At 41.2% G+C, this 25,777-nt stretch overlaps 1 protein-coding gene across 8 annotated transcripts in view; it reads right to left on the bottom strand.

Moving 5' to 3' along the window:
- The window catches only part of LOC126354229 (double-stranded RNA-binding protein Staufen homolog), a 207,163-nt gene that overhangs the window by 95,851 nt on the left and 85,535 nt on the right, over positions 1-25,777 (bottom strand). For all 8 annotated transcript variants that reach the window (XM_050003723.1, XM_050003724.1, XM_050003718.1 and 5 more), the window contains one exon: positions 20,457-20,589. In XM_050003723.1, coding sequence (XP_049859680.1) covers positions 20,457-20,589 — 133 coding nt within the window. The remainder of the gene's footprint in view (positions 1-20,456; positions 20,590-25,777) is intronic.

The raw sequence follows: 25,777 nt of genomic DNA, 5'->3' as shown, positions 1-25,777 counted from the left end.
CATCCACTCCCTCCTCTACCACATACAATACACTTAGCTTCCCACTCTTATCAACTCATTCACGGTGTTTTGCCTGTAATCTCTGCCTAAGATATTACCCTATCTTCCACCTTTAAGCTCTACGGTTTTCAAACCTCATCCAATGCATACCCAACCAATCAGTCTTTCCTTCTTATTTCGTCTGATAAGTCTCCCCTGATCTGGGCTCTACGTGAATTTTCCAAACACTCCCTATTTCAACTAAACCTCACCAGTCCTACACCTTCACCCCTCTTCCTCCCCCGTCAACTCTTCAGCCAAATAAAGGAGTCATAAAAACATACAAATTTAAATACCTTTATATGCTTGTTCTCCTGCTATCACTTGGCAAGTAGATTTTTATCAATCCAATTACATTATACTTTCATAAATTGATTCTTTTCATTGAAAGAATGTTATGGGCTGCACGCCTGACCAAGACAACTTTTCCACAGCGATAATTACAGAATGAGTAAGGGGAGGTTTGCTCTTTACTGATACTTGGACTTCAATAATAACAAAAGCAGCCTAATCACAATATTATGTACAATGGATGACACTACAAAAAATAACAAATCTACACCTTATATTTAAAATCTGTATTTTAAATTCTCCTCATATGTTAAGCTGGGTAGTTGATAATGCACATATTTTTGGCGATGAGACTTGCTGCCACCTCCAGCCAAGTGCTGAGATTCATCAGTGCATGCTATTATACTTCAATTCAAGCTGTTCCAATGCCGTCATAAACAACAGGGGTAATAATAGGCAGGTGCAATTAGTGATGGCTACCCATTACACTGCCCTACTGCACGCATTCTGTGCATGCAGAAACCACACAGCCAACTCTTCCCATGTGTTGGGAAGAGACGCGTGAGTTTGTGCTGCCGTACAGATAAGTTATTTAGAGTGTAATAAAACTCTGTTTAGTTCAGGAAACTAGTTTAATGTGTGTGTTAGTGTGTTCTGCAAGCTAACTATTAAAGGTTTCACTTCTCTTTGCGTATTATTCTAGAAAACGCAAAAGGAACATAAAGTAGGGTTACGATTGTATTTTTGCATACATTTTAGCGCAGTAAAACTTATAGAATCTCATTTAATTGTTCTGTTCCATTCCAGCAAGTTAAGCAAAGCGTATCCCTTTGTTGTTTAACTCTTATTTTGGGAAACACAGCATAAATTTTAAATTCTGGTATCTGGAAACTTTGTACATACAGTTGCGGCTCTAGGCCTAATTTTTGTAAACGTGTTTTTCTTCTTCTTTTCAGTAATCTAACTTATTGTCACTAAAGTAAGTTAGTTTACATACAATTGAGACTACACCTAATCTTTCGTAAACACGTTTTCTTGTTTTTCTGTAAATTAATTTGACTTATTCTCGCTAACATAAGATTTTTACCACAAGTGAAAAGGGCCTCACATGCAGTAGAATTGTTAGCTCCGGGGTTTGGTGTGATGGGTGCAGTAGTTTTTTCCATTGGGGTGACTGTAGCAGCATGGGAAATGGGGAAGTGGATCAGACTCATCAGTGATTCCGTAGGATATGCAGTAGAGATAGGAAAATAGTGGAACAGAAGGGGAAAATTGCTGCCCTTCAGGCAGAGTTAGAGCACGCTAGGGAAGATCTGAACAGGTTAAGGAGGGAGAAGGGTAAAGAGAGGTGGGAAGTGGCAACAGATAACAGGAGTAACAGACCTAAAACTTAGTCAGGCAGCTTTGTGATGCATGTGAAGAATAAGTTTGACCTGTTGCTTCAGTCAGAAGCTGATGAGCCTCAGACAGAGGTATGTGTACAGAGGGCACAACAAACTTTCAGTAGAAAATTGAATAAGAATGTAGGGGAGTCAGTAAAGAGGAAGTAAGTTTTATTGTTAGGTAGTTCACATGACAGAGGTGTAGGCCAACTTTTGCAGGACCAGTTAGGACCAGAATACTAGGTCACAATTTTTTTTTTTAAACCAAGTGCTCGTCTGGGTCAGGTGACAGAGGATTTAGGTTCACTCTGTAAAGATTTTACCAACGGAAGACACTGTGGTTATTCTGGGTGGGCCGGGCAATAGTATTGACAGAGATCCTGGGTACAATATAGAGTGTGACCTGGCAAAGATTGCATGAGCAATGAGACATACCAGTGTTGAGTTTGTGTCTGTTCGGTAGGACAGAACGAAGTCAAGTTATGAGAGAAGTGAAGATTGAAACAAACCTTCAGTTTGATAAAGAAATCAAACAGCATAATCCTGGTACATTGGATCAGCGAACACAGATGTTGGTTAAAAATTTACAGCAATCAGCAGAAATTTTATTTCCACCCGATTTCATCTCGGTAAATGTGAAATGCCAACTATCTTTAGTGCATCAAAATATTCGAGGGCTTAGAGTAAAAATAATGAACTACTTATGTGCATTGATGAATAGGAGTCATTGAACCCAGTTTATATAATCTTCCTCTCTGAACATCATGTGACCCTGGTATAGATATGTTAAACCTTACAGAATTTAAGTCAGCGTCCTACTTCTGTAGACAAAAAATGGAGAAAGGAGGAGTTGCCACATTTGTTAAAAAGTTTTAAATTTAAGAATATTGACATTAATAAATTTTGCTTAGAGCAGCACTTAGAAGCATGTGCAACAGAGATAGAATTTCATAATAGGTCCTTTATAATAAGGAAAATACAAAACATTCATTATTAAAGTTAGCATCTTATTCAAAAATTGTTTTCCCCTGAAGGTAACTCAAATTAAGCAGAAGTCTAATAAGAAAGCATGGATCACACAAGGGATAAAGATATCATGCGAGACAAAAAGGAAACTATCTGATACGTAGGGACACCTTTGATAATAGCATTATAGCTCATTACAAAAATTACTGCAAAATATTTAAGAATGTTATCCAGACATCTAAACACCTGCATTATGAGAATAAGATAAATACATCCAGCAATAAAATAAAAACAATATGGGATATAGTTAAGTCACAGACAGGTAGGACCAGAAATGAGGAGGAGCAAATAGCTCTAAAAATAAATGAAACCCTGGTAACAAATGCATGTAGTGTTGCAAACCATTTAAACAAGTATTTTGTCTCTGTTACTGATAGCATGGGGCTGTCAGGTTCAGTAAATAATGCAATGGAATATCTGAGACCAGTGCACACAAGCAATCTCAGCAAAATGGAATTGACACTTACTTCACCCAAAGAAATATAATCCATCATAAAGTCCTTGAAATCAAAGCATTCTAGTAGTTATGATAACATATCAACAACGCTGATAAAATAGTGTTCATGTGAGCTTAGTCATATCTTAAGTTATTTGTGTAATCAATCACTTGTCACAGGAACATTCCCAGACTGGCTTAAATACGCTGACGTTATACCTCTCCACAAGAAAGGGGACAAAGAAATGCCATCAAATTACTGACCGATCTCGCTTTTGCCAGCTTGTAACGCCAGAAATGCATATCCTCCTATTTCCATCTATTGTACTATTTTTTTTTCCTTTTTTTGTTACATGAAGATATGACATTTCTGTGTATTTATATATTGTAATTGTTTTACTATATATAACAGAGGGAAACATTCCACGTGGGAAAAATATATCTAAAAACAAAGATGATTTGACTTTCCAAACAAAAGCACAGGCAGGTCGATAGACACACAAACAAACACAAACATACACACAAAATTCAAGCTTTCGCAACCAACGGTTGCTTCGTCAGGAAAGAGGGAAGGAGAGGGAAAGATTAAAGGATGTGTATGTGCGGATGGATGTTTATACCTGTCCTTTTTTCCCCGTAAGGTAAGTCTATCCGCTCCCGGGATTGGAATGACTCCTTACCCTCTCCCTTAAAACCCACTCCCTTTCATCTTTCCCTCTCCTTCCCTCTTTCCGGACGAAGCAACCGTTGGTTGCCAAAGCTGGAATTTTGTGTGTGTGTTTGTGTGTTTATTTATTGTGCCTATCTACCGGCCCTTTCCCGCTTGGTAAGTCTTGGAATCAATATATATATAAAGAAACTTCCCATGGGAAAAATATATTAAAAACAAAGATTCCAAGACTTACCAAGCAGAAAGCACCGGTAGATAGGCACAATAAATAAAACACACAAACACAAACAAAAATATAATAAAAACAAAGATTCCAAGACTTACCAAGCGGGAAAGCGCCGGCAGACAGGCACATGAACAAAACACACAAACACACACACAGAATTACTAGCTTTCGCAACCGATGGTTGCTTCTTCAGGAAGGAGAGGGAAAGACGAAAGGATGTGGGTTTTAAGGGAGAGGGTAAGGAGTCATTCCAATCCCGGGAGCGGAAAGACTTCCCTTAGGGGGAAAAAAAGGACAGGTGTACACTTGCGCGCGCCCACACACACACACACACACACACACACACACACACACCCATCCATACATACACAGACACAAGCAGACATATTTTAGACATATTTAAAGACAAAGAGTATGGGCAGAGATATAAGTCAAGGCGCAAGTGTGGAGGCAAAGATGATGTTGAATGACAGGTGAGGTATGAGTGGCGGCAACTTGAAGCTAGCGGAGATTGAGGCCTGGTGGATAGTGAGAAGAGAGGATATATTGAAGGGCGAGTTCCCATCTCCGGAGTTCGGATAGGTTGGTGTTGGTGGGAAGTATCCAGATAACTCGGACGGTGTAACACTGTGCCAATATGTGCTGGCTGTGCACCAAGGCATGTTTAGCCACAGGGTGATCCTCATTACCAACAAACACTGTCTGCCTGTGTCCATTCATGCGAATGGACAGTTTGTTGCTGGTCATTCCCACATAGAAAGCGTCACAGTGTAGGCAGGTCAGTTGGTAAATCACGTGGGTGCTCTCACACGTGGCTCTGCCTTTGATCATGTACACCTTCCGGGTTACAGGACTGGAGTAGGTGGTGGTGGGAGGGTGCATAGGACAGGTTTTACACCGGGAGCGGTTGCAAGGGTAGGAGCCAGAGGGTAGGGAATGTGCTTTGGGGATTTCATAGGGATGAACCAAGAGGTTACGAAGGTTAGGTGGATGGCGGAAAGACACTCTTGGTGGAGTAGGGAGGATTTCATGAAGGATGGATCTCATTTCGGGGCAGGATTTTAGGAAGTCGTATCCCTGCTGGAGAGCCACATTCAGAGACTGATCCAGTCCCGGGAAGTATCCTGTCACAAGTGGGGCACTTTTGGGGTACTTCTGTGAGAGGTTCTGGGTTTGAGGGGATGAGGAAGTGGCTCTGGTTATCTGCTTCTGTACCAGGTCGAGAGGGTAGTTGCGGGATGCGAAAGCTGTTTCCAGGTTGTTGGTGTAATGGTCCAGGGATTCAGGACTGGAGCATATTCGTTTGCCACGAAGGCCTAGGCTGTAGGGAAGGGACCGTTTGATATGAAATGGGTGGCAGCTGTCATAATGGAGGTACTGTTGCTTGTTGGTGGGTTTGATGTGGACAGATGTGTGAAGCTGGCCATTGGACAGATGGAGGTCAACGTCAAGGAAAGTGGCATGGGATTTGGAGTAGGACCAGGTGAATCTGATGGAACCAAAGGAGTTGAGGTTGGAGAGGAAATTCTGGAGTTGTTCTTCACTGTGAGTCCAGATCATGAAGATGTCATCAATAAATCTGTACCAAACTTTGGGTTGGCAGGCTTGGGTAACCAAGAAGGCTTCCTCTAAGCGACCCATAAATAGGTTGGCATACGAGGGAGCCATCCTGGTACCCATGGCTGTTCCCTTTAATTGTTGGTATGTCTGGCCTTCAAAAGTGAAGAAGTTGTGGGACAGGATGAAGCTGGCTAAGGTGACAAGGAAAGAGGTTTTGGGTAGGGTGGCAGGTGATTGGCGTGAAACGAAGTGCTCCATTGCAGCGAGGCCCTGAACGTGCGGGATATTTGTGTATAGGGAAGTGGCATCAATGGTTACAAGGATGGTTTCCGGGGTAACAGACTGGGTACGGATTCCAGGCATTCGAGAAAGTGGTTGGTGTCTTTGATGAAGGATGGGAGACTGCATATAATGGGTTGAAGGTGTTGATCTATGTAGGCAGAGATACGTTCTGTGGGGGCTTGGTAACCAGCTACAATGGGGCGGCCAGGATGTTTGGGTTTGTGAACTTTAGGAAGTAGGTAGAAGGTAGGAGTGCGAGGTGTCGGTGGGGTCAGGAGTTTGATGGAGTCAGGTGAAAGGTTTTGTAGGGGGCCTAAGGTCCTGAGGATTCCTTGGAGCTCCACCTGGACAGCAGGAATGGGATTACATTGGCAAACTTTGTATGTAGAGTTGTCTGAAAGCTGACGCAGTCCCTCAGCCACATACTCCCGATGATCAAGTACCACGGTCGTGGAAACCTTGTCAGCCGGAAGAATGATGATGGATCGGTCAGCTTTCAGATCACGGATAGCCTGGGCTTCGGCTGTGGTGATGTTGGGAGTAGGATTAAGATTTTTCAAGAAAGATTGAGAGGCAAGGCTGGAAGTGAGAAATTCCTGGAAGGTTTGGAGAGGGTGATTTTGAGGAAGAGGAGGTGGGTCCCGCTGTGATGGAGGACGGAACTGTTCCAGGCAGGGTTCAATTTGGATAGTATCTTGGGGAGTTGGATCATTAGGAGTGGGATCAGGATTATTTTTCTTCGTGGCAAAGTGATATTTCCAGCAGAGACTATGAGTGTAGGACAGTAAATCTTTGACAAGGGTAGTTTGGTTGAACCTGGGAGTGGGGCTGAAGGTGAGGCCTTTGGATAGGACAGAGGTTTCGGATTGGGAGAGAGGTTTGGAGGAAAGGTTAACTACTGAATTGGGGTATTGTGGTTCCAGATTGTGTTGACTAGAATTTTGAGGTGTTGGGGGGAGTGGAGCTGGAAGTGGGAGATTGAGTAGATGGGAGAGACTAGGTTTGTGTGCAATGAGAGGAGGTTGAGGTTTGTAGGAAAGGTTGTGGAGGGTGAGTGAGTTGCCTTTCCGGAGGTGGGAAACCAGGAGATTGGATAGTTTTTTGAGGTGGAGGGTGGCATGCTGTTCTAATTTGCGGTTGGCCTGTAGGAGGATGCTATGAACAGCCGATGTGGATGTGGGAGAGGAAAGATTGAGGACTTTGATTTGGGATAGGAGTTGACGGGTGTGTTCGTTGGCGGAGTCGATGTATAGGTGAAGGATTAGGCAGGTGAGGGCTATGGATTGCGCTGTTTGGAACTGGTATAAGGACTGATGGAAAGAAGGATTGCAGCCAGAGATGGGAACTTTAAGTGTGAGGCCTTTGGAAGTAATGCCAAATGTCAGACAAGCCTGAGTAAATAAAATATGGGAGCGTAATCTGGCTAGGGTGAAGGCATGTTTGCGGAGGGAATGTAAATAAAATTAAATGGGGTCGTTGTAGGGATGTTGTGAGGTTGACATGGTATTAGAAGGTGGAAAGGGTAATATGAGGTTCAAGTGAAAATAAGTAGAAATTTATATAGGGAGAGATAAAGGTGTGAAAAAAGTCGAAAAAGTGTTGGTTTGAGATGAGCTATGCTGATCCTGTGCTGAACTTAGGTTGGTGAACAACAATGGTTGCAAAGGTTAGGTAGTTGTGTTGTCTCCAAAACACGTTAAAGAGCGGGGAAATTCACGAAAATTTCGAAAAAATTTCTCGAAAAAAGTTTCGAAAAAGATTTCCCTAAAAAATTAAATTTCGAAAACTTTTTTCGAATAAAATCTCGAAAAATATGCGTGTAAATGTATTCAAAGGACTGGTTTTGTACTGGCAGGTTATGAGAATGAGGCTAACAACTGTTTGATGAAGAAATAATAACGTTTAAACCTGTGGGAAGCTGCTAAAAACGATCGGTTATGTGGGGAAAAACGGGAATGGAAATAAAACGAAAGTTGTTGGAAATAGCTGAGATGGTTGTTTACTGGGTGAAAGGAACTGAAGCTGTGAAATAGTATTCACGAGTTTACACGAAATGTTTGTAAATTTGGAACAATGGATTTTATAGCAGCAGTTATTTTGAAAGCGTTAAAAATTTTTAGGTTATGGTTTGGAAGTAAATTACGTATTATTGAGTATAATTAAACAGGATAAAATATATGGTAGATTACGGAAAAAGGGAAGATGAATACAAAGTGAAACTACTTGTACAAACAAAAAGAGAAAGTAAGATGATAGAGAAGATTTCGAAATGCAACAGAGACAATAACAAACGTAATTGTTGGGTTCAAATTAATGATGATGTAAATAAAATAGAAAGAAACTTCCACATGGGAAAAATATATTAAAAACAAAGATTCCAAGACCTACCAAGCGGGAAAGCACCGGTAGATAGGCACAATGAATAAAACACAAACACACACACAGAATTAGAGCTTTCGCAACCGGCGGCTGCTTCGTCAGAAAAGAGGGAAGGAAAAGGAAAGATGAAAGGATGTGGGTTTTAAGGGAGAGGGTAAGGAGTCATTCCAATCCCGGGAGGGGAAAGACTTACCTTAGGGGGAAAAAGGATAGGTATATGCTCGCTCGCTCGCGTGCGCCGCCCCCCCCCCCCCCCCCCCCCCACACACACACACACAGGCGCACGCGCACACGTGCGCACACGCACACGCATTTCCATCCATCCATACACAGACACAAGCAGACATTTCAGCAGTAGACAATCAATCATCATCTGACTGGGAAGAAATTGCATGTGGTGTTCCCCAAAGTTCCATACCCGGTCCACTACTGTTTCTTGTGTATAAGATGCCAAGTTTGTCTTATTTGCAGATGATACACATTGAAATAAATAGTAAATCAAACATAAATTTAGAAAGGGCAGCTAATCAAATTTTTAATGGCATTAATAAGTGGTTCATAGCCAATTCACTGTAATCAAACTTTGAAAAGACCCATTATATGCAGTTCAGGACTTACAAGAGATTTCCATTGGTGTGTGTAGAAAATATTATGACATGGAAATAGAGGAAGCTGAGAGTGTAAAATTCTTGGGATTATAACTTGATAATGAATTCAGTTGGGAGCAACATACTAACGAACTGCTAAAGCGCCTAAACAAGTCTGTGTTTGCGATGTGAATGATGTCAGACATAGGGGAGATAAATTTAAAGAAAAACTAGCATATTTTGCTTATTTTCACTCCATTATGTCATATGCCTCCCCCCATGAACCATGGACCTTGCCGTTGATGGGGAGGCTTGCGTGCCTCAGCGCTACAGATAGCCGTACTGTAGGTGCAACCACAACAGAGGGTATCTGTTGAGAGGCCAGACAAACGTGTGGTTCCTGAAGAGGGGCAGCAGCCTTTTGAGTAGTTGCAGGGGCAACAGTCTGGATGATTGACTGATCTGGCCTTGTAACACTAACCAAAATGGCCTTGCTGTGCTGGTACTGCGAACGGCTGAAAGCAAGGGGAAACTACGGCCGTAATCTTTCCCGAGGGCATGCAGCTTTACTGTATGATTAAATGATGATGGCGTCCTCTTGGGTAAAATATTCCGGAGGTAAAATAGTCCCCCATTCAGATCTCCGGGCGGGGACTACTCAAGAGGATGTCCTTATCAGGAGAAAGAAAACTGGCGTTCTACGGATCGGAGCGTGGAATGTCAGACCCCGTAATCGGGCAGGTAGGTTAGAAAATTTAAAAAGGGAAATGAATAGGTTAAAGTTAGATATAGTGGGAATTAGTGAAGTTCAGTGGCAGGAGGAACAAGACTTCTGGTCAGGTGACTACAGGGTTATAAACACAAAATCAAATAGGGGTAATGCAGGAGTAGGTTTAATAATGAATAGGAAAATAGGAATTCGGGTAAGCTACTACAAACAGCATAATGAACGCATTACTGTGGCCAAGTTAGATACGAAGCCCACACCTACTACAGTAGTACAAGTTTATATGCCAACTAGCTCTACAGGTGACAAAGAAATTGAAGAAATGAATGATCAAATAAAAGAAATTATTAAGATAGTGAAGGGTGACGAAAATTTAATAGTCATGGGTGACTGGAATTCGGTAGTAGGAAAAGGGAGAGAAGGAAACGTAGTAGGTGAATATGGACTGGGGCAAAGAAATGAAAGAGGAAGCCGCCTGGTAGAATTTTGCACAGAGCACAACTTAATCACAGCTAACACTTGGTTCAAGAACCATAAAAGAAGGCTGTATACATGGAAGAAGCCTGGAGATACTGACAGGTTTCAGATAGATTATATAATGGTAAGACAGATTTCGGAACCAGGTTTTAAATTGCAAGACATTTCCAGGGGCAGATGTGGACTCTGACCACAATCCATTGGTTATGACCTGTAGATTAAAACTAAAGAAAGGTCGGAATTTAAGGAGATGGGACCTGGATGAACTAAAAGATCCAGAGGTTGCACAGAGTTTCAGGGAGAGCATAAGGAAGCAATGGACAGGAATGGGGGAAAGAAATATGGTAGAAGAAGGTTAGCTTTGAGGGATGAAGTAGTGAAGGCAGCAGAGGATCAAGTAGGTAAAAAGACAAAAGGCTAGTAGAAAGCCTTGGGTAGCAGAAGAAATATTGAATTTAATTGATGAAAGGAGAAAATATAAAAATGCAGTAAATGAAGCAGGCAAAAAGGAATACAGACGTCTCAAAAATGAGATCGTTGAAGTGCAAAATGGCTAAGCAGGGATGGCTAGAGGACAAATGTAAGGATGTAGAGGCTTATCTCACTAGGGGTAAGATAGATACTGCCTACAGAAAAATTAAAGAGACCTTTGGAGAAAAGAGAACCACTTGTATGAATATCAAGAGCTCAGATGGAGACCCAGTTCTAAGCAAAGAAGGGAAAGCAGAAAGGTGGAAGGAGTATATAGAGGGCCTATACAAGGGCGATGTACTTGAGGACAATATTATGGAAATGGAAGAGGATGTAGATGAAGATGAAATGTTAGATACGATACTGCGTGAAGAGTTTGACAGAGCACTGAAACGTCTGGGTCGAAACAAGGCCCCCGGAGTAGACAACATTCCATTAGAACTACTGACGGCCTTGGGAGAGCCAGTCCTGACAAAACTCTACCCTCTGGTGAGCAAGATGTATGAGACAGGCCAAATACCCTCAGACTTCAAGAAGAATATAATAATTCCAATCCCAAAGAAAGCAGGTGTTGACAGATCTGAAAATTACTGAACAATCAGTTTAATAAGTCACAGCTGCAAAATACTAAAGCGAATTCTTTACAGACAAATGGAAAAACTAGTTGAAGCCGACCTCGGGGAAGATCAGTTTGGATTCCGTAGAAATGTTGGAACACATGAGGCAATACTGTCCCCACGACTTATCTTAGAAGCTAGATTAAGGAAGGGCAAACCTACCTTTCTAGCATTTGTAGACTTAGAGAAAGCTTTTGACAATGTTGATTGGAATACTCTCTTTCAAATTCTGAAGGTAGCAGGGGTAAAATACAGGGAGCGAAATGCTATTTACAATTTGTACAGAAACCAGATGGCAGTTATAAGAGTCGAGGGACATGAAAGGGAAGCAGTGGTTGGGAAGGGAGTGAGACAGGGTTGTAGTCTCTCCCCGATGTTATTCAATCTGTATATTGAGCAAGCAGTGAAGGAAACAAAAGAAAATTTCGGAGTAGGTATTAAAATCCATGGAGAAGAAATAAAAATGTTGAGGTTCGCCGATGACATCTTAATTCTGTCAGAGACAGCAAAGGACTTGGAAGAGCAGTTGAACGAAATGGATAGTGTCTTGAAAGGAGGATATAAGATGAACATCAACAATAGGGAAACGAGGATAATGGAATGTAGTCGAATGAAGTCGGGTGATGCTGAGGGAATTAGATTAGGAAATGAGACACTTAAAGTAGTAAAGGAGTTTTGCTATTTAGGAAGTAAAATAACTGATGATGGTTGAAGTAGAGAGGATATAAAATGTAGACTGGCAATGGCAAGGAAAGCGTTTCTGAAGAAGAGAAATTTGTTAACATCAAATATAGATTTAAGTGTCAGGAAGTCATTTCTGAAAGTATTTGTACGGAGTGTAGCAATGTATGGAAGTGAAACATGGACGATAATTAGTTTGGACAAGAAGAGAATAGAAGCTTTCGAAATGTGGTGATACAGAAGAATGCTGAAGATTAGATGGGTAGATCACATAACTAATGAGGAAGTATTGAATAGGATTGGGGAGAAGAGAAGTTTGTGGCACAACTTGACCAGAAGAAGGGATCGGTTGGTTGGATATGTTCTGAGGCATCATGGGATCACCAATTTAGTATTAGAGGGCAGCATGGAGGGTAAAAATCGTAGAGGGAGACCAAGAGATGACTACACTAAGCAGATTCAAAAGGATGTAGGTTGCAGTAGGTACTGGGAGATGAAGAAGCTTGCACAAGATAGAGTAGCATGGAGAGCTGCATCAAACCAGTCTCAGGACTGAAGACCTCAACAACAACAATATGTCATATGGTATAATATTTTGGGGTAACTCCACAAACAGAGAAAAAATTTTTAGTGTACAGAAGCATATAATGAGAGTAATGAGTAGTGTAAATCCAGGAACATCATGTCGAAATCTATTCAAAGAATTGGGCATATTAACCACAGCTTCTCAGTATATTTATTCCTTAATGAAGTTTGTTGTAAATAATACATCTCTTTTTTTTAACTAACTGCTTAGTGCACAGTATCAATACTAGGAATAAGGATAATATACATAAAGATTTAGAATCACTTACTCTTGCCCAGAAAGGAGTCCAGTATCAAGCAACGCATATTTTCAGTAAGTTACCAGCAACCATTTAGATTTTAGTTTCAGACAAGACACAATTTAAACATAATTTAAAAGAATTTTTGGTGGCCAACTCGTCCTATTCCATCCACGAATTTCTCAACAAGTGCAGTAGACCATTTTAATGAAAATTTATTATACTTTAATTTTTGACAGTACTTCGTTGTAACAGCGAAGTAACTACCTACTGTGTGAATGATGGATGTATGGAAAGCAGATGTAAGTCTTAAGTCTGTAAATGGTGGAAGTTTAATTTTCAATCTTGTACATAATTTTACTGTTTATTGACTGAGGATCATTAAAATTAATGAAACTCAAGTTTTTCTAATTACATTTTTGTAGTATGTTTATCTGACATGTCCCACACCCAGGAGGATTCCCTCTTTTATTGATCTATAGAATGAATAATTAATCTAATCTAGTCTAAATTTGACCACTGTAGCACTGCCGCACAGGCTGCTGTCCAGTGCACCTCCCTTACTGCCCATTCATCTATTGTTTGCCCACCCCTGGCCACCTGTGCCCATGGGCAACCAGCTGCCTGCTGGCAAGCATGCAAGCTGGAAGAGCCTGCTCTAACTGATACCCCCTACACTCCCCAGAACTTAACACTGCAGCATTAACAGTGAATGCAGAAGCCATATTCTAGCGGATCAGTTGCTGCCAAACCTACACAACGTTTGTGACCTGTCTCATGCTGCACCCTCCAAGCCTTGCAAAGATAGAATCCACTGCCTTTATTTATCAAGTTCTGCTGAAATCCAGTTTCTACTACTTTAATTGAGCAGTTTCAGAAAGAAAAGGATTGAATTTTGAAAATAAGATTTTTTTAACACGTCATTCCAAAACAGATGTGTTCTACCACTATACAGATACACTCTTGTGTGGACACGTGGGCCAAAAAAAACATGTTTGATATGCTGTGGGGCATTAGGCATTGTCATGAAGAATGAGGGGATATGTTCAGTTGTTTTTCCCAATGACTTGTAACAGATACATTATTACATAAGGTTCTGCATGAACTATTCTTCGATCATCTGAGGCAATGGTTCTGATGTGTCCAGTGCAACCAAAGAAACTAATCACTTTCTTGGAACTTCTTCACAAAAGAACCAATGTTGTTGGACTTTATTAACTGGCAACACACAAACTATTGCAGGTGCCCATTTTCTGGCTTTTTGAAGTACGTTCAAGTTTAGTCTCGATTTACGATGTATTTTGAATTTCCCTGGTTGACTTTTTTAACATTTCTTTACGTTAATGCACACAAACTTATTTTTTGAACACTGATCAAACTATGTAGATCCATCAGGAGCAGAGTTTTTCACAGTTAAATATTTATTTGCAAACTAGAATGTACTGCAGATGTTGAAATGCCCAAGGATTTCTCTATCACAAGATACGTCACATACTGCACACAGCCTCAATGTTTTCTGAAACAAGAACCAACTTTTGTAGACTTTCAGGACTTCACTGGTGACAAAAGCATGAGCATGACAAAATGCTGCCGATCAGTGTAAACATTCAGAACCATTATTGTCAAGTTAGGTCTTCATGAAAACTTCCTGAAGTTCACTTTCGGCTATTGCTCTGGCAGCTTAACTTCATGTTACCTGCCACTTTCCCAATGGGTGTGAACCCTTCACCGCCTTGGCTTCCTCTGGCTGAGCGCGTGTCCGTGGCCGGCCCGGCACGCGCTTGTCCACATCCGGCTCGGCGCACGCGTGTCCGCGGCCGGCCCGGTTCACACCCATTGGGAAAGTGGCAGGTAACAAGAAGTTAAGCTGCCAGAGCAATTGCCGAAAGTGAACTTCAGGAAGTAACAGAAGAGTGACATGCCCTATACTGGTGGTCGAAGAAGGCATAGAATGAGTGGCCACGCATAGAAGACAGACAACATGCATACCCGCTGAGGAGAACATCACGTCCCTGTGACAGCAGTAGTTTGGCAATTTTTACATACAGACTCCCAACCAGGCTACCGGAAAAGATGCCAGTGGCCAAAGAGATGCCACGATGGTGGATTATATTGAGACAGCATAAGATGGACATACAAGCAGATGCGTAAATGAAACACCCATTGTCTAAATTTGAAAGGACAAGAGATTGGTACAAATGGACGAGAGTGACCCAATATGCTCCCCAGGAAGTACCACTGAGGATACGCAGGAACAGAGGGACCAGATACAGCGGGCTGCCAGGTAATATATGTGGGAGGACCAAGAAAGATTCCTATCGAGCATGTGCCCCAGGAATTTTGTAGTTTCAAAAAACGGAAGAGAGCCACGACGAAAAGACTGTAAATAAATCTAATGTGCTGCCAGAAATTCATGCAAACTGTTTTCTCAATGGAAAAGCAAAGTTACTGTCGATGCCCCACACGTAAAAATGGTCAAGACAACGCTGAAGATACTGCTCAAGGGGACAAGTCTGTGGAGCACTGCAATAGATCACAAAATCCCCAACAGAAAGGTAGCCTGAGATGCCTGGCTGGAGACAGGCCATAAAAGGTTAATGACTATAGGAAAGAGGACGACACTTAGGATGGTTGGCTGAGGCACACTATTTTCCTGCATAAAGGTGTCCAACAAGGCAGAACCCACACTGAACATTGTCTTTTAAAAATTCCTGAAGAAAACGGGACAGGCGGCCTCGGAAGCCCCACGTGTAGAGAGTACGGAGGACAGCAGAAGTTGTAGTCTTTCTCCAATTCAAAATGGCCACATTTACACAGAAAACCAGTCATGATGTGGGTTGAGAAAGTGACGAGATGGTTAACAGCAGAACAGTGTACTCGAAATACACATTTGCAATGGTTAGTTAATTGCGAGACTCTAGCCACCATACCAGCCAGGCATGAATCATACATGTCATCACCTTGCAAACACAGTCAGTGAGAGCAGTGAGGCGGAAGCTAGAAGGAAGGTGTTTGTCCTTACTGGGCTTAGGTATGGGTATGACTGGCTTCACGCCAGCATCTGGGAAAAGTGCCCTCTGCCAAGATGCAATTGTACATATCAAGGAGAAAATGCTTGCCCCTACAGGAAGGTGCTGCAACATCTGAATGTGAACATCGTCTGGTCATGGGGCAGAGGATGAGGACGAAGTGAGAGCATGATCTAGCTTCTTACTGTAAAAGTGGCACTGTAGCACTCACGAGTCTGAGAAGAGAAGGTTATCGCCTAAGTCTGTTCCATTCATTTCTGATGGAGGAAGGCATGGTGATAGTGGGTGAAGTTCGAAATCTCTGCAAAATAGTGGCCCAAATTATGGTGATAGCAATTGGGTCCACAATGACATTATCTGCTACTGTCAGGCCGGAAACTGGGGAATGGACCTGGGTCCCAGATGGCTGTCAGAGATTGTCCCACATGATGGAAGAGGGAATGGAACTGTTAAAAGAACTAGTTAATGAAACCCAGCTAGCTTTTTTGCTATCCAGAAGAACGCGACGACACTGCACCTACAACTGTTTATAATGACTACAGTTCATCTTCATAGTATGACTGTTAAATACCAGGAGAGCACACCTCTGTGCATGAATTGTGTCATGGCACACCTCAGTCCATCAACCTACTGGGACATGGTGTGGTAAAGATGAAGTGGGAGGAATGGAACGTTCTACAGCGGTAAGGATAACATTCATAAGATAGTCTGTCTGGACATCACAACTAGGGAAAGGTTGTTCAATGAAAATTGCCAGGGAGGAGTAAAGCTTCCTGTCAGCCTTAGAAACCTGTCATTTCAGTGTGCACATTAGTGAAGTAGGAGTCAGCAAATGGACAGCACACACGATATGGTCGCTGGCGTACATGTCACAGAGAATGGACCACTCAAGATGGGCAAGCAGGCAGTGCAGAATGAGAGGTCCAAATGGGAATAGGTGTGCATGGAGTCTGAATGGAACGTGTGTGCTCCCGTGTTAAGACAAATGAGGTTAAGCTGATTCATAAGGTCAGCCAAACAGGCATCTCTCTAACAGGTTCAGGGAGAGCCCCAAATGGGATGGTGTGCATAAAAGTCATAAAGCAGCAGAAAGGCATGAAGGAGTTGCCGAATAAGGTGGAGGAAGTCTGCCTGGTGACAATGAAGATGGAGGGATGTAAACGGTACAAAAGGAAGGTGAAGTGAGGAAGGAAAATGCAGAGTGCAACAACTTGAAGCTGGACAGTCAGGAGTTGGTTGGTTTAAAGGTGGGAGAAGGGACCTAACTATGAGGTCATTGGTCCCTTGTTCCTAATAAAACAATGCCACAAGTATGAGAATAAAATGGACAAAACATATAACACAAAACAGAAAGAAGGAAAAACCACAACAACGAAGGGAAGGCAAGCAGATTATAGTGGCTGGCCAACCACAAAAATAAAAAAGGAAAGCCAGCCACTCTGCGACACATTAAAGCCTCCACCGTAAAAGCACAAGAGTAAAGGATACAGGAGGACAAAGGACATGTGCAAAAACCAACACAGAAGTATAAAACCCACTCTCATGCATAAAACGTAAAACTAAAGCTGCTCTGGAGGCACCGTCACCCAACACTGAAGGCAGGGTGCTGGGTAAGTTAAAAGTCTGCCACAGAGCAGCTAAAAGTGGGCAGTCCAGCACGAGGTAGACGACTGTCATTTGGGAGCCACAACGTCACTGAGGTGGGTCCTCGTGACGGAGTAGGTAACCACGCATTAGCCACGTATGGCCAATGCGAAGCCAGCATAGGACAGCCGATTCTCCGCGAGAGGTCTGCATGGAAGACTTCCAGACATTCATAGTCTCCTTTATGACACGCAATTTATTGTGTGTGCTGTTATGACATTCCGTCTCCCAAAGCCGGAAAACCCTGCAGTGGAAGACAGAATGCATGTCAGCTTCTGAGATGCCCATTTCTAGAAGCAGTTTCCGCATCACCTGTTTGGCCAGCCTGTCGGCAAGTTCGTTGCCAGGGATTATGACGTCCCCTAGGGTCCACACAAATGCCACGGAACGGCGGGACTGTTCCAGGGCTTAGATGGACTCGTGAATGGATGCTACCAGAGGGTGGCAAGGGTAGCACTGGTCGATAGCTTGTACACTGCTCAGTGAGTCTGTACACAGGAGAAATGACTCGCCAGGGCACGAGTGGGCGTACTCAAGAGCACGGGATATGGCCACCAGTTCTGCAGTGAAAACAGAGCAGCCAACTGGCAAGGAGTGCTGCTCAATATGTCCTCCATGAACATATGCAAAACCTACATGACCATCAGCCATTGTGTCATCGGTGTACACCGCTTCAGAGCCCTGGAACAGGTCAAGAACCTAGAGGAAGTGACAGTGGAGAGCGGCAGGGGTAACGGAGTCCTTAGGGCCATGCAGAAGGTCCAGATGAAGCTGCGGCCGAGGCGTACACCACGGAGGTGTACATGAATGGACCGCAAGTAGAGGTGGTAAAGGGAAGGACTCCAGTTCGGAGAGAAGGGACCGCACGCAAACTGCAATCGTTAGCCCCGATATGGGCCACCGATGCGGCAGATGCACTGCCGCGGGCTGCAAAAGGAGAAGGTAATTCAGATGCTCAAGGGAACTATGAATGTGTGCTGCATAACTATCGAGCAGTTGCGCACGTCTGATCTGCAGTGGAGAGAGACCGGCCTCCGCCAATATGCTCGTCACCGGACTGGTCCTAAAAGCTCCTGTCGCTAATCCAACCCCATAGCTGTGCATAGGATTGAGTAAATGCAATGCTGAAGGCGCTGTCGAACCATAAATCACACTCCCATTGTCAATTCGGGATTGGACAAGGGCGCTGTAGAGCTGCAGCAGCGTACAGCGATGTGCACCCCAACTGGTGTTGCTCAGGCAACGAAGGGCATTGAGGTGCTGCCAGCACTTCTGCTTAAACTGACAAAGATGAAGGAGCCAAGTCAACCGAGCATCGAAAACTAGTCCTAGGAATGATATGTCTCCACTACAGTGAGTGGATTGTCATTTGGGTAAAGTGCGGGTTCCAGATGAACGGTACGACGCTGACATAAGTGCATGACACACGACTTTGGAGCTTAAAACTGGAAGCCGTGGGCTAGAGCCCATGACTGCGCTTTGTGGGCTAGAGCCCATGACTGCGCTTTGTGGATGGCTCCCTGGAGGTGCCACTCAGCAACAACAGTACTGGAGCAGCAGTACGAAATGCACAAGTCATCTGCATACAGAGAAGGTGAGACAGAGGGCCCAACAGCTGCTGATAGACCGTTAATGGTCACTAAAAATAGAGACACTCAATACAGAGCCCTGCAGGACTCCATTCTTCTGGATATGGATGGAACTATGGGAGTCACCAACTTGGGCACGGAAGTTTTGGATAGAAATTGGGAGTGGACCCCGGAGACTCCACTCATACCATGTCGCACGGATATCACGTTGCCAATGCAGGCTAGACATGCAGCATGGAAAGGGAAAGGTGCTACAAAAGCTTGGATCCCATGGTAGCCAAGCACGAACCCGCTAAAGAGTGACAAGCCCCCTGGGGGGCCAAAAGGAAAAGTCACAAAGCATTAAGTCAGGTGACTAGGGTGGGGGAGGGGCAAAGGAACAGAGCCTCATCATCTTCACCAATACACCCTATTCAGGGATGCAGAAGTTAGTTATTCATGTAGCAAAAAACATTGATGCTCCAATGGAGGACAGGGAAGGGAAGGGGGGGGGGGGGGTATCTGGTTGGAAGATTTAATTCTCGGAATCAACAGTTAGTTGTGGTTTTGTAGCCATGTATGAGGTACCTGTGACAGACACTTCTACAGAAGAAAAATAGCCTATACATCTTTGTCCACGACACTGCACAGGTAACTTTAACCTTCAGCACATCTCAATACGCGCAACAATTTCATGAGGATTATCAGTACTACACTCTCATATTTGTTGATTAATTGTTACAGATAAATGGAAGATTGCTTCAGCACTGAGATCAGCTCAGAGATGAAACGTTGATCCTGTTGCTTTGTAACCATTTTGTCAAGGTAATGACAACTGGTGGGCACAAAGCAAACTCCATGACTTTATGGTTCTATTCAAGCATCAATCACATTTGTATATGTGATCCTTTGTAAAATACAGAACTTTGAAAATGAATGACTTACTTATAGGAACACTGTATTTCAGGTGGCCTGTCTCAGCTGCCTCATCTGTAGTTGTTTTACATAATTTGAAGCTGTTTCACTTTACTGAATCTGGGGAATTGTTAATGGAAAAGAGATTTTCCTTCTGCATGACATTAGTCTTGTCAAATATGTACTTGCATATCCACTAAGGTATGATATATCTCATGAACAGTTTGAATTGTACAAAGAGAAGGTAGAAAACAAAATTTGCGTACTTAAAAACTGGGAAGTATATCAGGAACAGACATTCATATGTTTAAAGTACCCTCTACTTTATGAACGGCTGTTCATTTTTCTGGCAATATGGAGATTGAGGAAAAAAGTGTAAAGTGTAGTTGATAATGTGAACTTAACCCTCAATCTTCAGCTACTGTAATTCTTGTTAATCTCTTTTTTGGCTTCCAATGCCCCCTTCAACCCATGTTCTGAGTGAGACCTCTTGATTCCATTTTCGTCCTATGTAAATGTTGCACTTTCTTATTTTCCCCAACAGCTACAGCAAAAATTACTCCCACAATGACTGCTATTTCCTAAGTATTTAGATCATGTTGGCTTCTACATTGATTACACTTACCCAAAGTGAGTTGAGTTCATATCCACTGATAGCATCTCACCAGATAGAGAAACAGGTGAATGACGGACCATTTCTTTAACTTTTTTTAGGACATTCTCTCTTGCTTCTTCCTCTGTTGCCCCTTCTCCTGACACTAAATAAAGAAATAATTAATAGTTTAATCAATAGCACACTATGTAAGTAGAAGTAATAACAACTAGTTACAAAAAAATATTATGACATAAGTACATCATGAAAGAATGTTAAGAGTATTATCACAGACACACATAGAGCCAGTAAAAAATGAACTTTGTAGTGGAACACACAATTGATGTATTCCATTACGAAATGGAGGAACTGAAGTTTCCCATAGCATCTAGTAGGAATCATGGGATAAGGTTAGATCTGGAGAGAATAAAGGGAATTAGAGAACGCCTGGAACCAAAAATTGAAAAACACTATCTTTCCAAGGGTTGTCAGATTTTCCCATCACTATATATGAGGTCAACATAAGAACAATCCTAGATAATTGTTATGTTAAAGCAAAGATCTAAGTGGTTATGGGCGGAAGAGCATCGGGGACTTTTCACAACATTAAGTAACCTCTAGTAAACACGCCAATATTAAAACATCCCGTAATGAATGAAGCATTTAAATTAGCTACAGATGCTTCTGAACACGGTATAACATGAGAACTATTTTCAAGGTGAATGGTATCCTGAGATAGGCAAACATAAAACCATTGCATTCCGACTAAAAGTTCAAATAAACATGATCTCAACTATACTGCAACCGAAAAATAACTGTTAGCTATTGTATGCAGCATACAAAAATTTCAATTGTTGATTTGGTGCTCTGAAATAACCATAGATACGGATCATTAAACTTTAGCATTCCTTGTGGAAAGTAGGTTATTGCACAGCCTATTAATGTGATGGGTATTGTTTCCTCAGGGATACCAAATACAAATTGTGCACATAAAGGGTTTACAAAATCAAGTGCTGGATGCATTGTCACAACTGTCATTTTGCATTAACAAAATAGGTAGAACAGGAAGACTAGCAGTTATTTTATCAATACATTTTCTACCTCTAAGTTACACCAATAATTAAGTGAGGAGGTTAGCCTTCAGGATAAACTAAGTTGTGAAGGCAGATGAATATTTTAGAGGTAAGCTACCTCGATGTAACCAAATACAATTACTGTCAGATGAAAAATTTCTGCCACTAGGCAAAGATGTTTTATTATGGGAATTAACAAAAGGTATACCACAAATAACAGAAAATGATTTAATATGCTTTATCCATAAAGGATATGTACATTTTGGAATACATAAGTGATTTCAACATATAAATAAACTTTTTAACTTCAAATATTTAAGCAGAAAAGTGTTAAGAGCATGGCATGTTTGTAAAACAGTTTAAGAAGATAAACATGAATGTATCACATAAACCATAAACTATACATTATAATATTGAAGGCTTTACATGATTTAACTCTTAACATATTTGTTGGTCAATTGCCTGAAGGTAGAAGAGCAGCCATATATATTTTTGTCCCTGTTGAATTCTGGTCAAAATATGTAAAACTATACCCGATTAAACAAGCAAATATGACAATTGTAATAAACTGTTTGAAAGAATACTTTTCAGATATATGGAAACCTCATCAGTTGTTAACAGATAATGGATCAAAGATCTCAAGTAATAGTTTTAACCAATTTCTAGTATAGGAAGGTGTCAAACATATGAGTATTTCCAAATATCATCCTCCATCCAACCCTCGTGGATGAGTAACAAAACAGATAAGGCAACTGTGTAGAACGTATTGTTCTGAGAAACATATCACTTAAGCCTCAGATGATTCCCAAGTTTCAAATGATCACAAACAAACTACCACACACGCCTACAGGATTATCCCCCGTCAATTTTATTGAGGAACAAGTGTTAAAATCATTTAAATGGCCACTTATAAAGACAATCACATGAATTACATAAAATGATAGACAACAGTCTACACACACACACACACACACACACACACACACACACACACACACACACAAGCTAAAGAAACACAATGAACACATTTAATATAGATGAATTAGTACTGTTTAAGGGTTATCATCATAGTTCAGATAATAAAAAAAAGAGACTAGTAATTTTTCCAAGACACTGAGGACCATTTAAAATAGTCAATATACCATTTCCAACAGCACTGTTTATGATGGAACCTGAAACAGGGCAAGAGAAAAAGACTAATATTAACAAAATAAAGAAATTTAAATCCCCACAAGAATTTGCACACTTTGCAAATTCAATGGCAGTCACAGTTAATCATTTTGTTACTTCATACTTAGTTTCTCCATGAAACAATTTCTTCGACTACCCTATTGTCTGCAATCTACATCCACCTCTTACTGTCCTATCCTGAAGCATGAAAATAAGAAGAAAAGTATATTATTTAAGTATAAAGGACATACATTAGTGGATAAGGTTTAGAAGCTCTGAATAAAGTGAAGTACTTTTGTATGCTTTGTATGTGTGATTTTGTACCTTTCTTTTTCTCTTATGAATAATGGTTGTGATTTAGGTAACATAACATGTGAAGTACGTACTTACTGCATGCCACTAAGTACAGAGGTACTTATGCTTTCCTCATTGTAAGTTAAGAAGAAGAATTACAGCATCTGACAAATCGAATGAACAGTATGATGTACAGAATACTGATTGAGAGTAAACCGAAGAAACACAAAAGTAATTAGAAGCAGGAGAAATGAGAACAGTGAGAAACAACATCAGGATTGGTGACCATGAAGTATATGAAGGTAAGGAATTCTACTTTCTAGGAACAAAATAGCTCATGATGGATGGAGGACATAAAAAGCAGATAAGCACTGACAAAAAGGGCAGCCCTGAGCACAAGACTGCTAGAATCAAACATAGGCCCCAACGTAAGGGTGAAATTTCTGAGCACGTACATTTGGAACATTGCACTGCATGATAGTGAAACATGGACTGTGGAAAAAGTAAAAGAAGAGAACCAGAGCATTTGAGATATGGTGCTATATAAGTATGTTGAAAATTAAGTGGACTGATAAGGTAACGAACGAGTTGGTTATCTGGAGAATTGGCAAGGAAATGGATTTGTGGAAAACACTGACAAGAAGAAGGGATGGGAGTAGACGGCAAAAACTGTAAAGAAAAAAAAAAGATTGGAATACATCTGGAAAAAATTGAGGGCAAATAATGCAAGTGCTGCTCTGAGATGTTGGCACAGGAGAGAAATTCATAGTGGGCCATCTGACAGGGTCAACAAGTGCTAAAATATAGTAAGTGACTATCGAGTTGCAGACTGATGACTGAAAACTAATTACTACTGAAAGAGCGTTGCCCAGTCTACTGGCTCTACACTGGGGTGTAGTTTGGATCAATTTTTGGGGCTTTCACAAGTATTGCTGAGACAAGTTCGTTCAGTAGAGTATGACACACACACTTCATTCTCCAGCATCTCAGTGATGAATCCATCAAGGGGGGAATCTTTCTTACCTTTCATTTCATTCTTCTCCGACAGGAGTACCAATTCTATCTTCCCTCTATTCATATTCATATGTTTCCATCTCTGAAACCCTTCTCTACTCCAAGCCACACTGTGGTACGTAAAGGTGGTTTCTTTTCTTTTTTTTTAAAATTACTGCTACCAGTCACAAACATTGTCAACTATTGTATTACTTATTTATTTAGCGACATGTTATGGGGGCTATACCTCATCTTTAGGCTAAATGGCATTACAAAAACAACTTTACAATAAGGTCATACTGATGTTACACGATCACAAACAGTTATGAAGTGCAGCGGACGAGATGACGCTCCACTGCACTACAAGAATTGTTTGTGATCATATTTCCAAGTTACTGCTATGTTAGTGACAATTTGTGAACAGTGACCAAGAGAGCCACTGGACTGGAAACAGCTCAACACATCACAATGAGACTGCCACACCAGAAAAACAACGATGATCATAGCATTTACGAAAAGACTACGTAACATCAGTATGACCTTATTGTAAAGTTGTTTTTGTAATGCCATTTAGCCTAAAGATGAGGTATAGCCCTCAAAACATGTCGCTAAATAAATAAGTAATACATTAGTTGACAAAGTTTGTGACTGGTAGCAGTAATTTTAAAAAAAAAAATACCTTTACATATTTCTTGAAAAAGTCACAGTTGAAGAATAGTGAAAATGGCTTCAAATACACATTGTGGTAATTATAACCTGTTTTCACAGGTAAAGCTAAGAAATGTTTCAAGTAATCCACGGTAGCAGACAAAGACATACTGACAGAGACATTATTTTTTTGTGTGGTAAGCTAAAGGATCATTTGTATTGTAATCTAAAATACATTTTAGTGATGTCACATAAACGGGGAGCCAGAGGTGGGGGATGGTGGTGGGGGAGTAAAGGAAGGAAGCAAACATTATTCATAAAGGGGACTGTGATACAGTAACAGCTAAATGAAAATGAAATAGTTTAACACTCATGTTGGGCTGCAGTAGGTGGAATAAGTGTTGTCACCAGTAAGAGTGTTGTGTGCTATCAACTTGTTTAACAAATCAGAAGTGAAATTAGTCTAAAAGATGCACACTGTCTCTGATAAAGAGTGTGCTAATGCATACAGGATTTGTGAAAGTATACGAAAATTGGAATAGTTATGGATATATTATATATTTTAGTGTAATGTAGAAGAATTTAAAGAGTTATTAGGTGGAGGTGTCTTTTCCTATCAATACGGAGAACAATAAATATACTGTAAGAGCAAACTTGAAATTATTCTCAATAGAATTTGAGAAGAAACTGTGGTGTGACATGCTGTTCATTCAGAATAACAAGCCAATGGAAGCTGTTCATGTAAAAATGTCGCTTGTACAATATTTAAATAAACCTTGGTGGTGTTTCGGAGGCACAGAACAAGAGGTACTGCCGACAATCAACACCCAAAAACAGTTTAAAGAAGCTTAAGAGAAATGTCATTCCAGTTTATTCTGTTGTATTCTATTCTGTTCTAAGAACCTATTTGGAGATAGTGATCTGTTCTATCAATTCACAAGAATCTGCACAACCACTGGTAAATGTTGATATATATTGGAGATGAAATACAGCAAACAGTTACTGGAAGATGTTTACATCATTTAGTAGCTTTAACAGTTCAAAGATCTCTTCCAGCTCTTGACCCTCTGTAGATGGTGCAGAAGACAGCAAGAATTGGTGGTACTGATTAGCAGGTCCATTACATCACAAAACTTGAAATAAGGTGACTGCACAAGAAAATAATTAAAGCATATC

This window comes from Schistocerca gregaria, chromosome 3, assembly GCF_023897955.1.
Source record: "Schistocerca gregaria isolate iqSchGreg1 chromosome 3, iqSchGreg1.2, whole genome shotgun sequence".
NCBI classification, from domain to species: domain Eukaryota; kingdom Metazoa; phylum Arthropoda; class Insecta; order Orthoptera; family Acrididae; genus Schistocerca; species Schistocerca gregaria.
Note: the sequence above shows the minus strand (reverse complement) of the source record. Positions and strands in the feature narration are given on the sequence as shown.